This window comes from Bidens hawaiensis, unplaced genomic scaffold (assembly GCF_021521415.1).
Source record: "Bidens hawaiensis isolate Kalapana, Puna unplaced genomic scaffold, B.hawaiensis_p1.1 tig00007857_1, whole genome shotgun sequence".
NCBI classification, from domain to species: Eukaryota; Viridiplantae; Streptophyta; class Magnoliopsida; order Asterales; family Asteraceae; genus Bidens; species Bidens hawaiensis.
This window is the reverse complement of record NW_027491544.1, coordinates 374705-397468: the sequence shown is the minus strand read 5'-3', so window position 1 is coordinate 397468 and position 22764 is coordinate 374705. Positions and strand designations below refer to the sequence as shown.

Genomic DNA, 22764 nt, shown 5'->3' with positions numbered 1-22764 from the left:
TTATTTCTTTTTTGATTGAAGAACTTTTCGTTTACTTAGAAATTTTTAGCCTAGTTGGTATTCGTAGAAATTTTTAAAGACTGGGATGTTTATAGAGTCCATCTACACACAGGGATAAGGTAAGATGAAATGGACGGGTCTGGTCAATTATGTATTTGTTGTAAATAATATTAATCATATTAGTTGCATGAAGCAAAAAGAAATAGGAAAATATAAACGATACCATTAAAAAATTCATAAGTTAGAAGTCTTGTGATGGGTGAGAAAATATTGACGATTGTCGATTGATGTTAGTCGTTCGAGAATCAAGACTCGCTTCATGAGATATATCATAAACGAGAAGTGGGGCCGTAACTATGTGAGTGTTACTAAATGATGATGTTCAAAAGACCAATATTAACTATGGAAAACCATGATTGAGTTATAAAATCTGACTGAAGATGGAGAGAGAGAGAGAGAGAGATTAACTAAAAAAGGTACTAGAGTTGCGTAATTGAACAAATCTATAATATATATAAACGAAACCCCTAAAATCCTACGTGTCACGATGTGGTCGCTCCCTATTTTATGAAAGCCACCAGATTGCTTGATTTTTAAGTAGATGCCTCTCATAGAATTTACCCAAATTCATGGGTATGGGTAGGGATAAGATCAGTACCGTACCGGCACCGACGGGTCACGGTCCCGAAAATCGCAAATTTTTGGTACCGGTACCGCTACCGAAATCTTCGGTTCAGTACCGGTACCGAGACGGTACCGGTACCAAAGGTAAAAAATTCGGGAAATACCGGTACTGGTACCAAAGGTAAAAAATTCGGGAAATACCGGTACCGGTCCCGGTCCCGATACCGAAACTCAAACTTTGGCACCGATTTGGTACCAACCGGTACCGGTACCAAATTTCACCATCCCTAGGTATGGGTCTTACCAAAACCAGATAGATCTTAAATGGGTTATAACATTTCATTAAATTAAAAATTAATCTTACCAATTATTTGATATAAAAATCCTATAAAATAGGGTTATACTAAAATTTAATATCCAGTTAAAAAAAAGATATTATCTATAATTAATAAACAATTTTATAGTAAAAAACATTAGCGGGTCATGGGTCATCAAATCCAGATAGCTTTTAAACGGGTTATAACATATCATTTATTTATGAAACCCTTTCATCATCAAACCCTAAGTATATTATTAACTTTCTTACAATAAAGAAAATTAAAATCCAAAAAATAAATATCAAAAAACGAAAAATGTAAAACAATCATTCTCTCAACCCATCAGATTACTTTATTTGTAAATGAAGGTTTCTCACGTATTTGACCCGAATTCACGGGTAAAGGTCTCACCAAACTCAGATAGCTCTTAAACGGGTTATAACATCTCAATATATTAAAATTAATCTCATAAAATATTTGATATGAAAATCCTATAAAATAGGAATATACTAAAAATTAATATCCTGCTTTATTAAAAAAAGATATTATTTATAATTAAGAAACAATTTTATAGTAAAGAAAATAAATGGGTAATTTGTATCACCAAACCCAGATAGTTTTTAAACCGGGTTATAACATATCATTTATTTGTGAAACCATTTTATCATCAAACCTCAAGTATATTAATTATTAACTTTCTTACAACAAATAAAATTAAAATCCAAATATACATATATAAATATTAAAAACGAATAATGTAAAACAACCCTCATAATACGGGGGATAACATCTAGGTGCTGTTTGTTTTTGCAGACATAAACTGTCTGCAAGCTGATTTCATCTGTTTTCATGTCTGCAACTGAAGATGTGGTCTGAAGATCTGCAAGCTGAAAATATAAGACTGTTTGTTTTTATAAGCTGATACTGTCTGCATAACTGTCAAACTTATCTCACAAGATAGAAGTCATTTATTCAAGTTACATAGAAAATATAATAATAAAATTGTGGCGGCGGACGGTGGGTAGTGGCGATGGATGGTGGTGGTGGACAGTGGGTGGTGGTAATGGACGGTTTTGGTGGGTGGTGGACGGTGGTAGTTGACGGTGATGGCGTCCGACAGTGGGTGGTGGTGGTGATGAACGGTTGTGGTGGGTGGTGGACGGTGGTGATTGGTGGTGGCTGTGATGGATGGTGGTGGTGGTGGTGGATGCTGGTAGTGGCGGTGGATGGTGGTGGACGGTGGCAGTGGGGGATGGTGGTGGTGGCGTACGGTGGGTGGTGGTGGCGGACGGTGGTGGGAGGAGTGGATGAGAGGGTGGCTTCAAAGGGATAAGAGTATGATTTTTTTGCGAAGATGTTTTATGCAAGATTTCTTTGCTTTTCTTTTAAGATGAAAGAAGATAACTTAAGATCTGTTTTAAGAAAAAAAACAAACAGTCTTCAAGGGTAATGTCTGCGCGCGTGCAGACATTAGCTCCCTTGAAGATGTTTGAAGAAAAAACAAACACCCCCCTAGTCACAGCTATGAATTGGCACTCAAGTCAAAAGATAAAATAAATCAAATAAATGAAATTACCAATTTACCTCTGACTTAACGAACAAAAGAGACTGGGTTAGAAAAAAGTACTGAGATAACATGTTTTTGAAATGGCACGTATCCAGTTTCAATGAATTCATAAATGGTACTAAAGTTGCGTAATTGAGTAAACCACAACCATAAAGTTGGCACGTAACTCTTTGCATATTATGATATATTGACATTTATATGCTAGTGATTTTATTATCATGTTGATGAGTTTAGTATAGTTGGGTTTACCAAAACCATATGAAAAAACATTGATGTGAGTTCCATGGAGTACACCATCACTCAATTCTATTATTAGTTCATGAGCTAGCAAAGTTGGAAGTTTAATGGGCATATGAAAATAACAAAGAAAAAAAACATTGGTGTGACTTACGTGCGGTACACCAACATTTAATATTATTCTTATTTCGTTATCAATGGGCATGGCCCCTCCCTTTTGGAGGGTGTTTGGGGGCAACTGCCCATGCCAACACTCATATGATTTTTCTTTTTTATGTTGGAATGCTGTTAGAGAGTGCTTAAGATCCCATTACATCATTGTTGGAAATTGTACGGGAACTGATAACCAATCGTAACTAATCTGTTAACTTGGTCTGTTAGTGGCTAACGTCATTAGTACTAACCAAATAGGCAAATATCAGTGGTATTTATGTCTCAATGATATATGAGTGTCAACAACAAAGGGGGTTGGAGTTTTCTGATGACCAATAATATTGTTGTGTAAATGTCGATGGCTATAATCGCCAATTGATACGTTATGATGATGATTCATCTCCAATGTAGCAAAGTTTTTGGTCTGATTTTGACAAATTATGCACACGATCCACAAGAGATATTTAGATTATGCAAATCCCTAAACCTCCATGCTCCAAACTACCTACATTATGTAATCATAAGTTCCAATACCTCCAACTACCTACATTATGTGACCACACATCATACTCTTCTTATATACTGAATGCTCCTTGTTATAATCCCACAAAAAAAAATAGAAAAGAGAGGAGAGAGAGAGAAAAAAAATATCACAAATCATGCTCATAAGAGTCAATTTAGGTCATCTAAAAGTCACTAAAAATTAGTACCGTAAACAAACCGAATAAACACGAACAAAGCTTTATTCATGTTCGTTTGTTAAAGAAGTAATGTGTCCACGAAAAGTTCAAAATTAGTACTGTAAACAAACCGAACAAACACGAACAAAGCTTTATTCATGTTCGTTTGTTAAAGAAGTAATGTGTCAACGAAAAGTTCACGGACACTTACGGAATTAGATTTATGTTTGTGCTCATTTATTAAGGAAATGAATATGTTAACAACACAAACGAACACAAATAAACTGGGCAGGGTTTAGAGTCTGAGACTGATATAATCATCAATAATGAAAGGTTGTAAACGAATCGAACGAACACGAACAAAGGCATGTTCGTGTTCGTTCATTTAACTTTAAACGAATACGAACACTTAATCGAACAAATATTCATGTTCATGATCTTTTAATTAAAAAGGAACATCTGTGTTCGTTTATGTTCATTTGTTTAAAATCTAAACGAACATAACTGAACAAAGATAAATTAACACATATGAACAAATGTAAATGAACACAAACAAACATAAGCGAACATAAATGAAAACATTTAAATGAACACAAATTAAGAAATATAAAGCATTTAAGTAAGTGACTCGTCCAGATAACACTTAATTATTTTCTATTAATACATAAACGAAAATAAATAAATTGATATAGTCGAAGATAAACAAACGAACATAAACGAATGTTCATGAACATAAAAGAACGAACAGAACATATGTTCATGTACGTTCGTTTAATAAAACGAACACAAATTTTTGTTCATGTTCGTTCGTTTATTAATTAAACGAACATAAACAAACTTCCCGCTGAATAGTTCCCAAACAGTTCATCAAACGTTTGATTCATTTACAAGCCTACTAAAAATAATCGAAGTCGCGCGAACACTTAATATACTTATACTTAATCACATATATATATATATATATATATATAAACATCACCCCTTTTGTTATATGCCACACTTTAAAGTTCACCTACAAAACAAAATCTCCAAATTGGCAGTGCGATCTTACCAACTCCCGACTTACTCAGGTACCATAAACACATCCAATTCGTTTCGATCAGTATTTTCGAGTGACTTTACGGTTCGAATTTGTCTATTTAGTTGGTCCTTCGTCATCTGAATCAAATTGATTTCATCATGGATCGGATTCTTCAATTGACGTCACGAATCGGATCACTGATTTGGTCGAAATTATAAATATTATTATATAAATATTTTCTAAACTTTGAGTTAGTTTATACAAAATATTACTCGTGCATGGTTTATATTATAAAAGTTTAAAGATTTTAAGAGATAAAGAGTTAAAATAGTGTATCTTTACTAAACGTAAACCTGAGACCGAAGAGTTATACTTAAACAAGTTTTATCAAGCATTTGTTTTTTTTTTGGGAACGACTAACTAAGTAAAGCCGAGTACTCCGTACGCGGCCCCCATTGGCTAAAGGTAGCCCGAGCCGGCCACGAGTCCGGACGGACGGAGCCCTTAGCGGTCCACCTATTAAGGGATTCCCCGGATAAAACCCAACCCCCACGCCCGCCAAACGGCACGACAGTAAGGAGCCGGTAAAACCGGATGAGATCAGGACTCGAACCCTGGCAAGCCAGGGTCATCCCTCATATCTCCCATATAAATTGGGAGTAGTGAGGTTTGATCCTCCTACCTCTCACTTATAAAGTGAGTGCTCTACCATTGAGCCAGATCCAATTTACATCAAGCATTTGTTTTTAACTTAAGCTATGATGAGTGGCTAAAAGTTACTTTTAATTCAATATAGTGGCATTTGAAATTGATCATTTAAATATGCAGTGACCAAAATCGAACTCAAGACTGACGTGGGTCAGCGTATTAAAGGGCATCAAATTCAGCTATGAGAAAACAATTAATGTTGGTGGTTTTGGATTATTGGAAACAAAGGAAACGTAAGAGGCAAATAATATTTTTTAGAGCATTCCTAACCCATTTCTTATCCGATATTTATATATACATATAATTATATTAAAAATAACTGTTTTTTTTCTATCATGTTTAATTAAATAATATTTTTTATACCTTTATTATTATCTTTTCTCTTTTCTCCACTCACAACCACTTTTAAAAAATATTAAAAAATTATACAATATGAACAGTGAAACCCCAAATTTAACTTTCCTTTATAACATTTTCTCTCTACTCTACTCACAACCACTCAGAGCATTCTCAGCCCATTCCATATATTTTTGTGAGAGGGATTTGTAAATTATATGATATGGTTATGAGTGATTGTGAGTAAAGGAGAGAGAAAATGTTATAGAGGAAAGTTAAATTTGGGGATTCACTGTTCATACCGTATAATTTTTTAATATTTTCTAAAAGTGGTTGTGAGTAGAGGAAAGAGAAAAGATAATGATAAAGGTATAAAAAATATTATTTAATTAAACAGGAGAAAAAAAACAATAATTTTTAGTGTAATTATATGATATATGTGAATATAGGATAGGGAATGGGTTGGGAATGCTCTCGTAACCATACCATATAATTTACAAATCCTCATCACATATTTTAAGGGAGTGGGCTGAGAATGCTCTTAGATGTCTCAGTTAACAAAAATTAATTATGTTTGGAAATTTGGAGATTAAGGAATAGTCAAGCGCAAGGCTTTAGAGAAAAATTATTTCGAGGTGCCATCACTGTTCATCGAGGGAAGAGAAGGAGCAATTTTTGGTTCGTTAACCATTCGGCTTTGATCGTTAATTGTGTTTTCTTTTCTTATTTATTTATTTATTTATTTTTATTTATTTTTTTATTGTGCACTTAGGCATCTTTTACCTAAAAATATATAACTAAAGCTCGTATAAAAATTGGACATTTGCGGGGCGCCACCACTCTTTATTTATTTTCATAAAATGGAGTGGCGTGCTAATTTTAAAGTGCATTTAATTTTCACCACCTTAGGGTAATCAGCTTATGGTAATACTCTCTATGGCTTATCGAATTTCAGCTTCACTGTCCCCCTAGGATGAGAACCCATAAAATCTAAGATTTAATTAGGTTTATTAAGAATATGCAATGGGAAATCTTTAGACTAGTTGGACCTACCGACACATCCCAAGCTTAGTACGCTTTCTTTTATATTATCTCTTATTATTAGTAGTTTAAAATCCGATTCCCGATAAATATCCTCATCTCCCATTTAAATGTAAAAAGAAACAAAATCAAGGGACATTTTTCAAAACTTCTTTTTTTAAATAAAATTTAACTATGACTCAAATGTTCTATCCTCGCACTTAAATTTAGCATTGTCCTCAATGCAAGGATAAGGACTAAAAATAAAAATAAATTCGGAATACAAAAAACTAAAAAAACTTAAAAAATAAAAAAATAAAAATAAATAAGCAAGATAAATAATGGAAAAGACTTAGCTGGTAATATGCGTATGGCGATATGATGCCAAGGTCTTCTTCCATGAATGCCCTTAAACTCCGAACGTACTCAGCAAACGATATCTCCTTCTCTCACAACAAACAATATCTAAAAATATCTTATCAATTTGATAGATGTTAAGCACTTAAGTATTTTACCAGACCAACCAATCCACCCAATGAATATATATAAATATGAATAAATAGCAGCAAATAATAAAAAGTATACAGTTCGGCTGCTCTATGCCCACATTTGAATGTTGCATTTAAACTTTATGGGGGTCATTTTTCTAACTCTCTCAATCCTGCAAATGTAACATTTCGGATTTTTCAAACCCATATTCGTTTATATAAAATCCAATCCGGATGCATTTTCGGATCTTTGATAGTAATCAAATTAAACAAATTTAAGTAATAAAGATTTATATTTACAATTAATACCCTTTAAGTTCTTTAAGTTGTTTGTGTTTTGCTTAAACTTTAAAATAAACAAGAAATGGATTTTATACAAAATACAGGGACTAATAATGTCAAAAACCCAAACATGCCCTCCCTTGGCCGGAGCGCCGTGCGTTGGGCGGCCTAGGCCCACTGCGCGCCACCGTGGATGTACTGTACAGATTTCAATCTCCGAACTTCCTTCCTAGTTCGTTTCTAGCCCGAAATCGCTTATTTTAGGACATAATCAAGTGTTTTAAGACCTAAGAAGACTAATATAGCTTCGATACATGTCCATACTCATTAACCCTTGATCAATAACGAAATTTACTGGTTATAATGTTGATTTAATCATTTAAGGCCTATCTGGTTCTAAAACAAGTAAGTTACCATATTTAGTTTGTTTCACTGAATCCTATATACACATATCATATATTCTCTACCACAAATCATCCCTAAACCCTAAGTCACCTACTCCAGCCGTCCTCAATCTGTTCATCACTAATCTTCTTCAGTTTTTGCTTATTGGTTGAAGATACGTTCATAACCGGTTGACTTTGCATACGTATGGACCTTTGACTCATCGTATCTGTTGATCTTTTCACTTTCCAGTTTCAGGTTCTGATCATTAATCTTGTTCGATGCATAGTGGACGACTCACTTAATCTTTAGTTCGTTTATCTTAATTATTAATCACTTGCCTTTAATCGAAGGTGAGTTTTACCATTCCCCTATTTTATAAGTTTTCTAACCATTTTGGGGACATATGCGTACCTATTCGTATTTCATACTATATATATATATATTCAAACAAATGCATACGTTTAGTTGTGAGTGACTTAATCAAACATACGTGCTACTTGCTTACTTGTGTTAATATTCATTCATTAGAATATTGGGATTACTATTCATTCATTCGTATAGTGGGTGTTCCTGCTAGTGACCAATGTCCGATTCGCTTGGCAACAGTCTACATACTTGTTTATGGTTTGATTATATTTACTGCACTTATCACGTTATGCTTATTTATATTGTTGTGTCAAAACTGGTGATTGTGACATTTGTCAATTTCGGGTTATTTTATACTTGTATTCTTAATGTAAACCCGACCCGTTTTGTATCCGAACCTTTCGATATTATCAAAATGATGAATTGTATGTTAAATATTTGTTTTATAGTTGTTGGATAAAAAAAACACCCTTTTCGGTTCTTAAAATTCCCCGAAAACGCTCAAAACGAACTCCAGGGACTAAAACTACCAAAATGGAGACTTGAAGGACCCATTTGTAGTTTGTGCTTTCTTGGGTCTATAACCAACCCATTTTCATGAAACACCCTTTATGAAAGACCCATTCAACTTACCCTATATATACACACCCATCTTCTTCATTTGTGCTTTCTCATTTCTTCATTTCTCTCTCAAATTCTTGAATTGTAAGGTTGTTCTTCATAAGCTAATCTTTCATTTTAACTAACTTCTCAATACTTAAAGCTTGATGTTACAACATATATATAATATACACTCCTTGTTTACCTTCGGTCTTTCATTTCTCCGGTCTCGGCCGGTTGAAATGTCGGGCTAGTAAGGCAAGGTTACATGGAGGACTTTGTAGTCCTTGTTTATATATTTAACAAATCTAACCATATAACTTGTTATACTTGCTTAACTTCTACATATTTTAATTTATTGTTCATATTTGTCAAGTTCCATGGTATTGGGTATGTGGTGACTAGCCTCGGTTTCATCCCGAGTTGAGAACCGAACCAAAAACCGAACTTTTGTTTAAAAGCATTATTGTTAACTTTTTGAATGTAAAACTTGAGTATTATTATTTATAAATTATTTTACAAGTTCCATGGTAATTGGGTATGTGGTAACCATCCTCGGTCTTATTCCGAGTCAAGGACCGAACCAAAAACCGAACTTTTGTTTAAAAGCTTTATTGTTAACTTTTTGAATGTAAAACTTGAGTATTATTATTTATTAATTATATTACAAGTTCCATGGTAATTGGGTATGTGGTAACCATCCTTGGTCTTATTCCGAGTCAAGGACCGAACCAAAAACCGAACTAAACCGAGTTCACTCGCTTAAGACACACAAGTGTGTTTTTTGCCACCAAAACTCATATTTTTCTTCAAGATTATATTTTAAATCAATTTTAGTTAATTTCTAAACATACTTGGCATGTCGGTAACCAACTTGATCTTATAACAAGTGCGAACCAATAAGGTCGTATACTCACTTAACGAACGTTAAGGTTCTTCACAGTAGAACTACATACTTGATTAAGTCTATTTTGATTTTATTGAGTTATCTCATAACATTTATTATTTTGGGAAGTTAACTGTGAGCTTGGTCAATTATCAAGTCTCGAACCAACAAACCCGAACACTCGTTTAAACCTCGTTTTGGTATTCTTATAACCAAGGGTTTTGCAATATCGCATTTTAACCCACATTATTACTTAACATAGGTTGAGTAAAAAAAGAAAAAAACTAATGAATAGAATACCGAGGCCCGGTTGCGAGTAAATTTATTTTACAAAACTCGTTTCTTTAATTTCTCAAATAGTTACATTTTAAATCCTAAACTTTATTTATTTACTTTATTTGTCATGTATTTTATTTTAAACCCTTCCAAGACTACCTACTAACACAAGACCCGTTTAATATAGGTCTTGCTCGTTAAACCGATCTCTCCGATTATTCACGACACTATCTTTTAAGTTACTTATTAATGTGAGTACTTTTTCATCCCCCGTTTTCCATCTTTCGTTTTGGGGGTGGCATTGCATACTTATTCAAATTCAAATGATTTATACTTGAGTTTTAAACCACAACACGTATTGTATATGTTTACTTAAATAAATGCTTGATTTGGTGTTATATGCTTTACATGATTATGTGCAAATTCTTGAATGCTAAGGCGGGTAGCCTCTTGAATGCTAAGGCGGGTAGCCTCATCAAAGTATGATCATACGTTAATTCCGAGTATATATGGTATCCCCATATAGAAAGGTGTCGTCAATGTATTCTTATTGACGATTTCATTATAGTCGTCAATGTATTCTTATTGACGGTTTTATTATCTAAATTGTTGCTATTATTTATTATTTTCATATACTAGTTGTGGATTTCATACTATATACTTATTGTCCAAAACTATGAAAATTGCTCACCAACCTTCGTGTTGACAAACTCTATTTATGCAATGTTACAGGTTTGATGTTAGCTTGATTGGATTACATGAAGAAACTTATTATCTTGGCTTTAGGATATTAGAAAATAAAAGAACAAGTTATTTGTTTATCTATCTATTTGGCATTTTGTATGAACAATTGTTATGTTATTTATGATGATATGGATTTAAATGAGTTGTTTAAATATTGTAACTTTATAGTGTCATTGTGCAATGAGCAATCATGTCGCGCCTCGACGTTTTCGCCTTCATTGGTCGGGGTGTGACAGTGATATTCTCACTCAACTTTATGTTGACACAACTCCATTTTCTACGCATATGCAGGTTGCTTGTATTGAAGATTGAAGTTTGGACACGTAGACAAGAGCTTAGGATATAATCAAGATAAATATTATTTGAGCTTATATTCATATTTGTAAATTGCTTGTTATAATTGGATAATGTGTGTATTATTTGAATAAAATAATTAATTAGATATTGTCACATTTTATATATGATAGCATCTTCAAGCTGTAAGCAATCAGATCACGCCTCGACATTTCCGCCCAGGTTGGGGTGTGACAGATTGGTATCAGAGCCGAAGGTTATAAGTTAGGTCGTTAGAAATTGTCCTAGACATATGCATAGGACCCTATACGTGCTTATTTGAACTGCCTTATGTGCTATTTAATAAATTGTTTACAGCTTGCTTATATTAATTATTTTGTTATACTTATGTTATTTATTTATTGCACACATACACAAATTCCGAGGCTATGCCTCACATTCAAAATATTTTTCTAAATCTTTTATTTTGATAGATTATCTTTTATTGTGGGAAATTCCTTAAGAATCCCCGTGTTTTGTTTTGTTTATTCACCTTGAAGCATGGGGGTATGACAAATTTCGTACAACCTTAACTTTAAGTGGTACCTGTAATCGGCTAAACGGTTGCGTGGAAAACATAACCGGCTAAATGGTAAATTATTTAAAATGTTTAGTTGGGTGAAAAATCCATGGAAATCCATGGGCACTTCAACTATCCATTTCTTAAACCATTTTCGATTTGATTTTTGGGTTGGAACGTATCGTCCGGGGTGGTTCCCGAGGTACACCGGCTACTTATATTTGATTCGTTGATTCGATATTTAGTTGGGTCGGTTAAATGCCATGTAACGCTCATGGTCCGACCAACTCCATTGAGTTGATAACTGTTAAACGCCATGTAAACGCTCATGGGCTGACCAACTCAATTGTTTATTACTCGTTATTTGAATTGGGCCAACAAATTGCCATGGAACGCTCATGGGAGGCCAATTCACAAACTTTATGTTGCTTTATTTAGTTGATCTATTCAAATTGCCATGGAAAGCTCATGGGAGGTCAACTAGTTGGATATACTTGATTATTTTATTCTTGAAAAACTTTATAAACATTATTCATTCACTTAAATGCTTCAAACCTTATACATATTATTTTAAATCCCGACTCATCCTCGAGTCTTCACTAGCACTAATTCATATACATACATATACATACATACGCATCCCTATTATTTCACATCAACTCATTCCCACAACTTACCTATCATCTCATTAAAATTTCATCCTTGGTCCTCGTAGAATGTCTTCCCTAGTAAATCATCATCATAATCAACGTCGTTCACCTATTTCTTGTGATTGCCGTTCGACTACTAGATTCGCCAAGGAGTTTGCAGTTGTATGGCGTTAACTGAACAACCACCAATCTTGACATAACCAAATTGCCCCGAACAAGAAATCGTATACTAACTCATATCCATTAAAATATTATTTAAATCATATTTTCTAATTTATTTTCAAACTATAAATTACCAAGTGCATTTAAATTCTTACCCTCAATTTTAACTATAAATATTTGATTTCTTCCTGTATTTCCTTAACTTCATGTTAGTTTTCACAACTTACTTTCCATTTTATAAATATTTATTATTAAAATTCAATTATTGTAAATTTAATCATTATTAAACTAAATTTTTCATCCACTAAATTTAATTTTCATTTTTAAATTAAAAATCATCCATTAATTCATTTAACTTTATCATTAAATTGACTTTTTTATTAAATCCCCAAAGAAATCCATTTAGTGATTAACTTTCGTTTTTTAGTTGAAATTAAACGATGGTTCATAAATACTTCAACCCTCTACTTTGATTTTTGATAAACCTTGAGAATCTTGAACGTTTTAAATGATAAATTCGTAGTTGTTATAATAGTCATGGTGGTTCATGCATTTCTAGCCTCGCATTTATCTTATTTTATTTTGCTTCACTTTAATTTAAAATTTGTTATTTACTTAAATTTTCATTATCGATAATTCAATTTGCTTATTTCCAAATATTTATAATGATTTTGTAAAAAAAATCAACGAATTCTCAATTTAATCTAATTTAATATCTTCAATTATCCACATTATGTTTTATCTAATTTTAAAGATTTAATTGGAATATGACTATCTCGGTGATTCGGGAATATCCGCTTCCCAGTTTAATCTATTAACAATTTAATTCAAGTATGTATATTATCGCATTATTATTAATATTAAAATTATTAATTACTAACTATTGTACTATTTTAGAATATCTTAATCGAATTAATCTAATCTCAAAATCATCAACTTGAAAAGCTATGACTTTACATTAACTTCTCTTTAGACTCATAAGTACTCAAATTAACCAAACTCGATTCATCAAAATTTTCGTTAACTATGTTTAAACTTATACTCTCGATCTTAAGAACTTCATTCCTAAAGAATACGATCTTTAAGGAGTCCGCATGCTATTAACTATTTTAAGATTTGTTATAAATTAAACCTTTGCGTAATTCATCCCTTGAATAAAATTCCTTCCATCAAAGTAGACTATTTAGAATCTTATACCTATACCTCAATTTCCTTAGTCTTGATTATCACGATTCATAAATAACACTTATTTCACGAAATTTGTTTCCTTAATAAGCAAAAGATATTTTAGAATTTATCTTATTTTATTATTCAAACACGAATATTTATTAATTATTATCTTCTGAATTCACACTTAAATAATCAAAATGTTTGTTTCCTTCAAAATGATGGTTTTAAATGCTTTATAACCCACATGATGAAACGAATTATGCTGACCACCCGACGATAAGAGTAATTATGGTCGCGAACATAATTATCCGAGTCCTCATATGGAAATCATAATACGTAAAATTATGTGTCATGATTTAGAACCTAAGATAGCTTTGGTAACGGTACGACTGATGAGATGATAAGGACATGGTGGATACGCCGCTGGTACATCCTATATATAAGCGCCTTTATCGGATTGTCATTTGAAGCGTTGTTTCGGTTATATGAAGTTATATGTTATGATATTTTCCTTAAAAAGTTTATTTTCTTTTTCAAAACGATGATGTTTTGGTTTTCCTTAATTTCGGGACAAAATTCCCTAAAGTAGGGGAGACTGTAACATTTCGGGTTTTTCGAACCCATATTCGTTTATTTAAAATCCGATCTGGATGCATTTTCGGATCTTTGATAGTAATCAAATTAAAAAAATTTAGGTAATAAAGATTTATATTTACAATTAATACCCTTTAAGTTCTTTAAGTTGTTTGTGTTTTACTTAAATTTTAAAATAAACAAGAAATGGATTTTATACAAAATACAGGGACTAATAATGTCAAAAACCCAAACATGCCTTCCCTTGGCACGAGCGCCGCGCGTTGGGTGGCCTAAGAGCTTAGGATATAATCAAGATAAACATTTTTTGAGCTTATATTCATATTTGTAAATTGCTTGTTATAATTGGATAATGTATGTATTATTTGAATAAAATATTAATTAGATATTGTCACATTTTATATATGATAGTATCTTCGAGCTGTGAGCAATCAGATCACGCCCCAATATTTCCTCCTTAGGTTGGGGTGTGACAACAAAAACTTAAAAACAAAAACAAAGAAGAACTATAAAAATGTACGTTAGGGACTCGACATGACTCTAAAATAAAGACATGACAAATATACAAACTCTACACTTGAGCTTTCACTCAAGACACTCTCCTATGTGAACTACTCGGCTGTCCGAGTGGAGCTTCCTCCACCACGGTAAAACTCCATGGTCCTCCAATAAACTGCATCATGATACGACCATTCATCTTCAATCTTTCCAAACTCCACAAACTTTCGCTTTCCACCACCTTTCTCTCTATCAAACTCCATCGACTCTCGAGAACTCGCGACCTCTCTCTCTTTCTCCATACAAACGTTGACGGAACGGGGGTGCTCAAGACGTGGATCCATGCCCGGGGATAAAAGACTCAATTGCATAAATAGGATGACATGTATCAATGAGACCGTCTTGACCACTCGGGGGTCTCATGGATTTAGCAACATAAGTGACATTATCGTCGCCGGCTTTAAGAGTGATCTTACCTACAAATACATCAACTAGTGCCCTAGCAGTACACAAGAATGGACGACCTAAAATAATAGGAACTCTCTCATCAGCCTCCATATCTAAAACCACAAAATTTACGGGGAAAACCAAATTATCTACTTTCACGAGCAAGTTTTCTATGATTCCCCTAGGGTACTTTACCGAACGGTCAGCTAATGATAACGACATACGGGTGGGTGTAAGTTCTCCTAGGCCTAGCTTCTCAAACAACGAAAATGGCATCAAGTTTATGCTAGCTTCTAGGTCTGCTAACGCATGGCACGAGGTATCCTTACCGAACAAACATGGAACAGTGAAAACACCGGGATCGGGTAACTTTTCGGGTACCTTATTAAGTACATCCGCCGAACACTCTCCGTTCAGTGGAACGGTCAAAAGCTCCTCCAGACTTTCCTTTTGTTTAAGAAGATCTTTCAAAAACTTGGCATATTTCGGCATATGCTAGAGGGCCTCGATAAACGGAAGGTTAATCCTAAGCAGCCTAAACATATCTAAGAAATTCCCGTACTCTCTACTAAATTTCTGATTCATTAAACGGGCTGAATACGAGACACAAGCATGATCTATAAGCGGTGAAGGCCTAATATCCCTCGGTTTCTTCTCTTCACTCCTTCTAACTATGGGCTCACTGATAGGTGCGGTACTTGCTGGGCCTAGCCTAGGTTGTACCCTCCCAGGAGTCTCCATCACTATCTTCTCGTCAACTAACTCATCACTCTCCTCTACTTCAATTTATCTCTCCGGACCTAAAACCCTACTACTACGATTAGAAATGGCATTTAACTGAGTTGCCGGATTTTCCTGAGTGAAACCCGAAAACTGACCTTGTGGTCTCTAATCTAAACGTTAGGCTATATCACCTACGGTTCTCTGAAGATCTAAGAGTGCGGACTGGTGATTCCTCAAAAGCAAATCATGATCGGCAAATTTTTTTTTAGTTTCCTGATCTCTAATTAGTATTTGCTTCACCATCTCCTCTAACCTACCAATACCACTACTCAAATCCTGCCCATTACACCCACCTTGACTACTTTGATCCCCACTAAACGACTGATCCTGCCCCTGGTTAGAATTTAAATTTGATTGGAAACCAGGGGGTGCACCGGAGGAACGCCAATTAGAGTTACAATTATTACTTTTGTAATTGTTCCTATTTGAATTATTATTTCCTTTAAACGCATTAGGAACCCTATTTTGCACCTATGAACTCTACCTGCTCCTGACTCATCAACGGACAATCTAAAGTCCCATGCCCTCCTCTACACAACTCACAATTATCTACCTTAGCCTTAAGTTCTCCAATTTCACGGGTTAGGCTCTCTAAGGCAGCAGCCACACTAGTATCCAGATTAACCTGGTGCACACCTTAGACGGATGAGGGTGTACTAGTGACGGGATTTGAATTCCCGTTAGGTGGCTTTTTAGCAAACTCGGACTGGGCAAAACCTTCAAACAATTCATTACACTCAACTGCATTTTTCTTATCCATTAAGTTACCTCCAGCAGCAGTGTCGAAACGAGCTTGAGTCTCATAAGTCAGCCCATTGTAAAAGTTCTCAACAAAGGCCCATGGAGTAAGACCATGCAGTGAACAACGGGCCAGTAAACTCTGAAAACGCTCCCAAGCTTGATAGTACGGCTCGTACGGCTCCATATGGAAAGAATGAATCTGATCACGGAGACGAGATGCTTTGGCAGGCGGGAAGTATTTCTTCAAGAAAGCGGTATGCAGCGCCTCCAAAGTAGTGAATGCCCCAGCAGGTTGCGAATCAAGCCAAGTGGCGGCACGACCCGTAAGTGAAAACGGGAGCAAATGGAGGAAAATGGCATCTTCATTAGCACATTGTAAATTGAACGTTTTGAGCACAAGGGTGAGACGGTTGATGTGCATTGGTGCGTCTTCATCGTCATGGCCATGGAATAGGTTACTCTGGGTGAGATTGGCTATGACATAAGATGGAATCTGCCAGGATTAGCTTTATCGATTACGAGGGTGATGATGGGCGAGTGGTCTTTGTTGAAACCCTCGAAGGCTTGTTGGTAAACGGTTCGATTGTCGGCCATTTGAATATCGGGAATGTTTATGGGACTCGATGGCGGTGAACTGTGTGGTGATGACTTTGGTGGAGAATCTATGATGACTGGTGATGATGAACTAGCTTCTGATTTTAACGGAGGTGGTCCTTGTGAACGAAGATGTGGCATAAAATTGAAAAGCACACAAGACCAAATCAATAGATTCTATTTAAATGCTAAAATAAAACTAAGAATAAATAAACTAAACTTAAAATTAGACAAAATTAATTTGACTTCTACGACTCAAAAGACAAAACAAAACAAGTAGCACATATATGGCAAGTAAGTCTAATCAAAGCTAATAACGCAATCGCCAAGAGTCCCCGGCAACGGCGCCAAAAACTTGATGTGCTAAAAGTAGTCTAATAAAAACACGCTAATTTAGACACTAAGTAATAAATTCTAGACTTTTAAACTTAACTAAACTACTAACCGGCAAGTGAACTGGTCGACTCTAATACAACTAAGTAAGTCCGGATATCGAACCCACGAGACTCTTTTAATTACGTATACTAGCTAAATTAAACTCAACTACAGACACGACTATTTATTTATTATTTGTGTAAGGGGGTTTTACAAATAAACTAATTTATACTAATTAAGAAAACTAAAGACGACTAAACTTAGAACTTGGACTTAATTCAGATGATGATAAGATAACTACCTAGGCTAGAATCCCCTAAATTTCAGTTGTTAATTAATCGGGAAAATATTTAGTTATAGACTGGGATCGTAAAATAGACACCTAAGAGAAAACCCGAACAGGACCCCTGACCCTTCTCAAGAGACACCTATGGCTTTCTAATAAGTCTTAACGCACACCAGTATTAAAAATCAAGTTTCCTTACGGTCACCTAATTATTTATGACTTAGTTCCTTTATACGAAATCCTACTTTACAACGCGGAAATCAAAGGCAGTTTAATATATTTAATTGATTCAATAGACAATAATTAAATAATCAAACCTAGAAGGACTTCTTTCGAAGAACTAAATCTAGCAAGATCAAATAATAAAGATCTATCAATAACCTAGCACTTTACAGATTTAGGTCAGCAGTACAATTAGGTTTATTTAATTGATAATTATTAATCCTATGATCTAATCATGAATCAATCATAACCTATCATAACAAACAATAATCAAGGCAACTATGGAATAATCTATATTGCATTATAATACAGATAGACACCATCTCATCTCCCTAATTCTCACTCCTTAAGACACCGTTAAATTGAATGCTCTTTAAACCGTCCGGCAGGTTCATCGGCGACCATCCCACCATGGACTCACAATCGCCGCTTGCTATATTCAATGCAGTCATTAAGTCTCCGGCAATACGTTCAATTAGCGGTCGCTGCAGCATCCCAACAGAGGCAATTGAATTTGGCTGTTACGATCCTCCCAATTTAATCCAAAACTAATGCAATCGTTCGTCGTGTTCCTCAAAACCCACCTCTTCCCTAACCATTGAACCCTAAAATCGATCCCACAAATCTTCTTTATTCGTCTTCAATTATCCTCGTAACAGCATTTGTTTCTTCAATTGTGGCTGTTACAATTGTTCCTTAATTATAGGCGATGTTCAACTTCATCTTTGACCCACCCTGGCTCCCTTTTCGCAAGGTAATGTTGATTCTAATGTCTCTAGGTAAGATGTACATGTACCTGTGGCTTATGTGTTGGTTAACCTGCCTCCTAACACGCTTTAGTCTACGGTTTTAGGTCTGATTGTTTTGATTTATTCTTCGGATTCGCATGCTTCTTAATGTTCTTCATTCATGTTCGTTTGTCGAACGGTAATTTCTTTTCTTAGTTTTCTTCGATTCGTTCGGATCGTTTTGTTTTTGTTATGCGGTTCAATTATCAGCTTTTGTGGCAAAAAAAAATTCTGCCCACTGTTTTTTTTAATAACCAATTGTTTATGTTTGCCAATTGAATTTATTCTTATTCAGATCGTTTTGTTGTTGGTTGTGTTATGATAGAAAAACAAAACTAAACTCAAACTCAAACGAAACCAAACTGAATCAACGAATAACAAAAAATTATAGGCAGTATATTATTAATTGCATTTTTTACAAATAGGCCGGTAAGCCTTTCACAGCAGTTTCACAAATAGGCCCGTACCTCTATTGCTTGTAGTTTATCCGCATTTTATTTAGGATCACAAAACCATATTGTTTGGTGTTCAGTTTAATACCGAACCAAAATAATACCGAAACTGAAACTAGAATAAACTGAACTCAAACTGAAACGAAAATAAAAAACCGAAAATGAACCGAAGCCAAAAGCTGAATAAATGCCAAAAATGAAACTAAAAACTCAAAAACCAAAAGCAAATCCATATTGTTTGATGTTCAGTTTAATACCGAAACTGAAACTAGAATAAACTGAACTCAAACTGAAACGAAAATAAGAAATCGAAAATGAACCGAAACTAAAAGCTGAATAAACGCCAGAAATGAAACTAAAAAACCAAAAACGAACCGACACCAAAAGTTGAATAAACTGAAACCAAAGACTGAATAAACTGAACTCAAACTGAAACGAAACCAAAAAAACGAAAACCAACCAAAACCAAAAGCTGAATAAACTGAACCAAACTGAAACAAAAATAAAAAACTCAAACTGAAACGAACCCAAAAAAACGAAAACAAACCAAAACCAAAAGTTGAATAAACTGAACCAAACTGAAACGAAACCAAAAAAACTCAAACTGAAACGAAACCCAAAAAACGAAAACAAACCAAAACCAAAAGCTAAATAAACTGAACCAAACTGAAACGAAACCCAAAAAAACGAAAACAAACCGAAACCAAAAGCTGAATGAACTGAACCATAAATGAAACTAAAAACTACTCAAACTGAAACGAAACCAAATAACAAAAAAGAAACCGAATGAACCAGAAATGAAACTAAACTGAATAATTTGACATTAAACGAAATCCCCAAGCCTCGAATACTGCTGATTGTTCGGTAACCAAAAGCTGAATAAACTGAAAACGAAGTGAATAAACTGAAACTGAAATTGAAACCAAATAATGAATAAACTGAACTTAAACTGCAACGAAACCAAAAAACCAAAACTGAACCGAAACCAAAATCTGAATAAAATGAATCAGAAATGAAACTAAAAACTAAAAAACCGAAAATGAACCGAAACCAAAGGCTAAATAAACTGAAACTGTCACACCCCGACTAGCACAATGCGGAAGCGTAAAACGGGAATGTAACAGGCACCTCTGGTATCAACACATTGTTTATAAAGAAACATTACAAACTAATTTACAATATATTACATTTCATTGTTCTATCAATGTTTTACAGTCTAGGTGATACAAACAAAACTAGTTCGTTAACTATACGATCTTACTACTAACACCCTTGCTTCTATTCACATAGCATCAACCACATACCTTGGGCAAGTAACAGATCACCAAATCATTCCGATTTAGGTACACCTGAAAAGCAGTTAAAACGGGTCAACTACTAGAGTTGGTGAGTTTCACGAGTTTCAAGAAAACAGTTATGAATATTCACAAGTTAACACTTGTAATCAAGATATAAGTATGTATGTAAATGATGTAATTATGCTAAGCTACAGTGAAGCCTTGACTGTTTGTGCTGCATGCATCCATTTCCCACGCCTAATCAACCACTATGGCCCCCTTTCCGCCTACAATATACCCCAAGTAGCTATGTCTAACAATACATAGCGTGTTTGTGTAATTATGGTCCTGTGCAAACGGGATAATGCCTCAGCAAACCGTGCTGGCCCCACCTGGGTTTGTCAAACCAATAGTACTATTCACAAGCCACCGGCTTGAAGTTAATCACTGTGTTAGTGGGGACTTTCATGTGTTAGCACTTAGATAATTCACATCAATACATGTTTTAGGTATGTATATGTAATCAAACATGCTTTTCACCCCAAAAGTTCGTAAAACAGTTCAGAAGTGGGGTCATGAAACTCACTGTTTAGTAGATACTCAGCACTGTGTCAGCTCGTGGTTTGTTCGGTTTGCTATCACTAGTTTCTATAATCAATATTATAATAATATTAATATTTTAATATTATTATAATCTCAATACTAAACTGGGCTGTATAACTAATCTGGGTATAGCTGGAACACCCAAAAAGTGGCAATAGGCTTAGGTTGTGATGTTGTTCAATGTCTAATACTTAAAACCGAACTTGGCTCAGTTTCCCGTTTTCCCAGCTGGGCCAAGTTGTTCGTTTACGCGTTCAGAAAACAGTTATTGGGAAATAAGATTGGGTAAATGTATTGGTTAATAAAATGATTAAGTTATAAAGAAAGATCACATATTGGGGTCCGGGATTAGCTACGGGGCCCGTTTCTGTTTATTCAGTTTGATTTGAGAAGAAACGTGCACAATCTATCCAGATTGTCCAGGTTTCTCATAAAAAGGTTTGTTTTTACTTAATTAATCCAAAAATATGATTTTTGACCACTCTTGGGGTTTTGATATTACCGCAGGTTCGTTAACCGCGAACTTGCCGGTTTTTATAAAAATTGAATTTGTTAATCTTCAAATTAGCATAATTAATTAACCGTTAATCATTAAATTATGAAAATTTAGCCACTTATCAATTAAATTATGTATATTTTTATAAAAAAATTTCTGGAATTATTTACTAATTTATTAATTTATAAAAATTCATTTTATCAGCTATATTTCGACTGAAAATCGCCCGTTTATCCCAAACGATTTCCAAAAATTCCACAAAAATTCCTAAATACTCAAATTATGTCCCAAAAAAACCTGTACCAATTTCAAAATGCAATAAGCTTTTTCAATATTCTTTTCGGCCATATTCGGCTATAAAAATATATACGAACGCATATGAAAAAAACACCCTTAAACTTTTCTAAATGATCCCAAATTTTATATATGATCAAAATATATCAAATCTGAGTTCCCCACAAAATTTCATAATTTTTCAAGAATTTTAACTATTTTTCCCAAATAAACGTCCCAATTCGGTAATAAATTCGCCAAATATTTTCAGATGGTCTAAAAATTACCAAATTTAAACAGGGACTCAATGACATGGTCCATGATGTCCCTGCAAAATTTCAAGACCTAACAATATGAACATCATAACATTAACCTAAACAGCCCGTAAACGAGTGTTTCGGCATTACCTTAGCGGTTTTGGTTCGTTTCCGCCTTTCTAATCAACTTTTCAAGCTCTAGTGCTCCTATGTAGACTAGATACAAGTCATATATCACAAAACAAGCAATTTTCATCAACAAAACAGCCCCTTAACTTAGGGTTTCGGCTAGGGCATAAAAACGGACTTTTGAACCGTAAAAACGCCGTTTAAACCCTCTAATCCGTTTTTATGGCTAAAAAAAACTATAAAACCAGGTTCCTAAATATGTATGATCAAACATGTTTTTGGACCATTTTTAGGATTTTTACATGGTTAGAAATGATTTTTGGCCATTATACTATGTTTATGCGAAATTAATCAAGCTTAAGCATGCTTTAAAATTGATCAATATGTGAAATTACCTTAGATTTATGTTGTTTGAGTGCAAG

The 22764-nt window shown here is 34.3% G+C and overlaps 1 protein-coding gene across 1 annotated transcript; it reads right to left on the bottom strand.

Annotated features, from left to right (window-relative positions):
• Positions 1-15038: 15038 nt before the first annotated feature.
• Positions 15039-15558, bottom strand: LOC143636271 (uncharacterized). The gene is made up of 2 exons (XM_077103913.1): positions 15199-15558; positions 15039-15095 (listed from the first exon to the last, which is right to left on the bottom strand). The coding sequence occupies exons 1-2, from the start codon at positions 15556-15558 to the stop codon at positions 15039-15041; spliced, it is 417 nt and encodes a 138-aa protein (XP_076960028.1).
• Between the last annotated feature and the right edge of the window lie 7206 nt (positions 15559-22764).

Excerpts from the sequence above, each read along its gene's own strand:
- LOC143636271 (XM_077103913.1), bottom strand. The coding sequence starts at position 15,558 with ATGCCGAAATATGCCAAGTTTTTGAAAGATCTTCTTAAACAAAAGGAA. Across the intron at positions 15,096-15,198 it reads TAGATAATTTGGTTTTCCCC|GTAAGATCACTCTTAAAGCC; the intron begins GTAAATTTTGTG and ends ATGTATTTGTAG.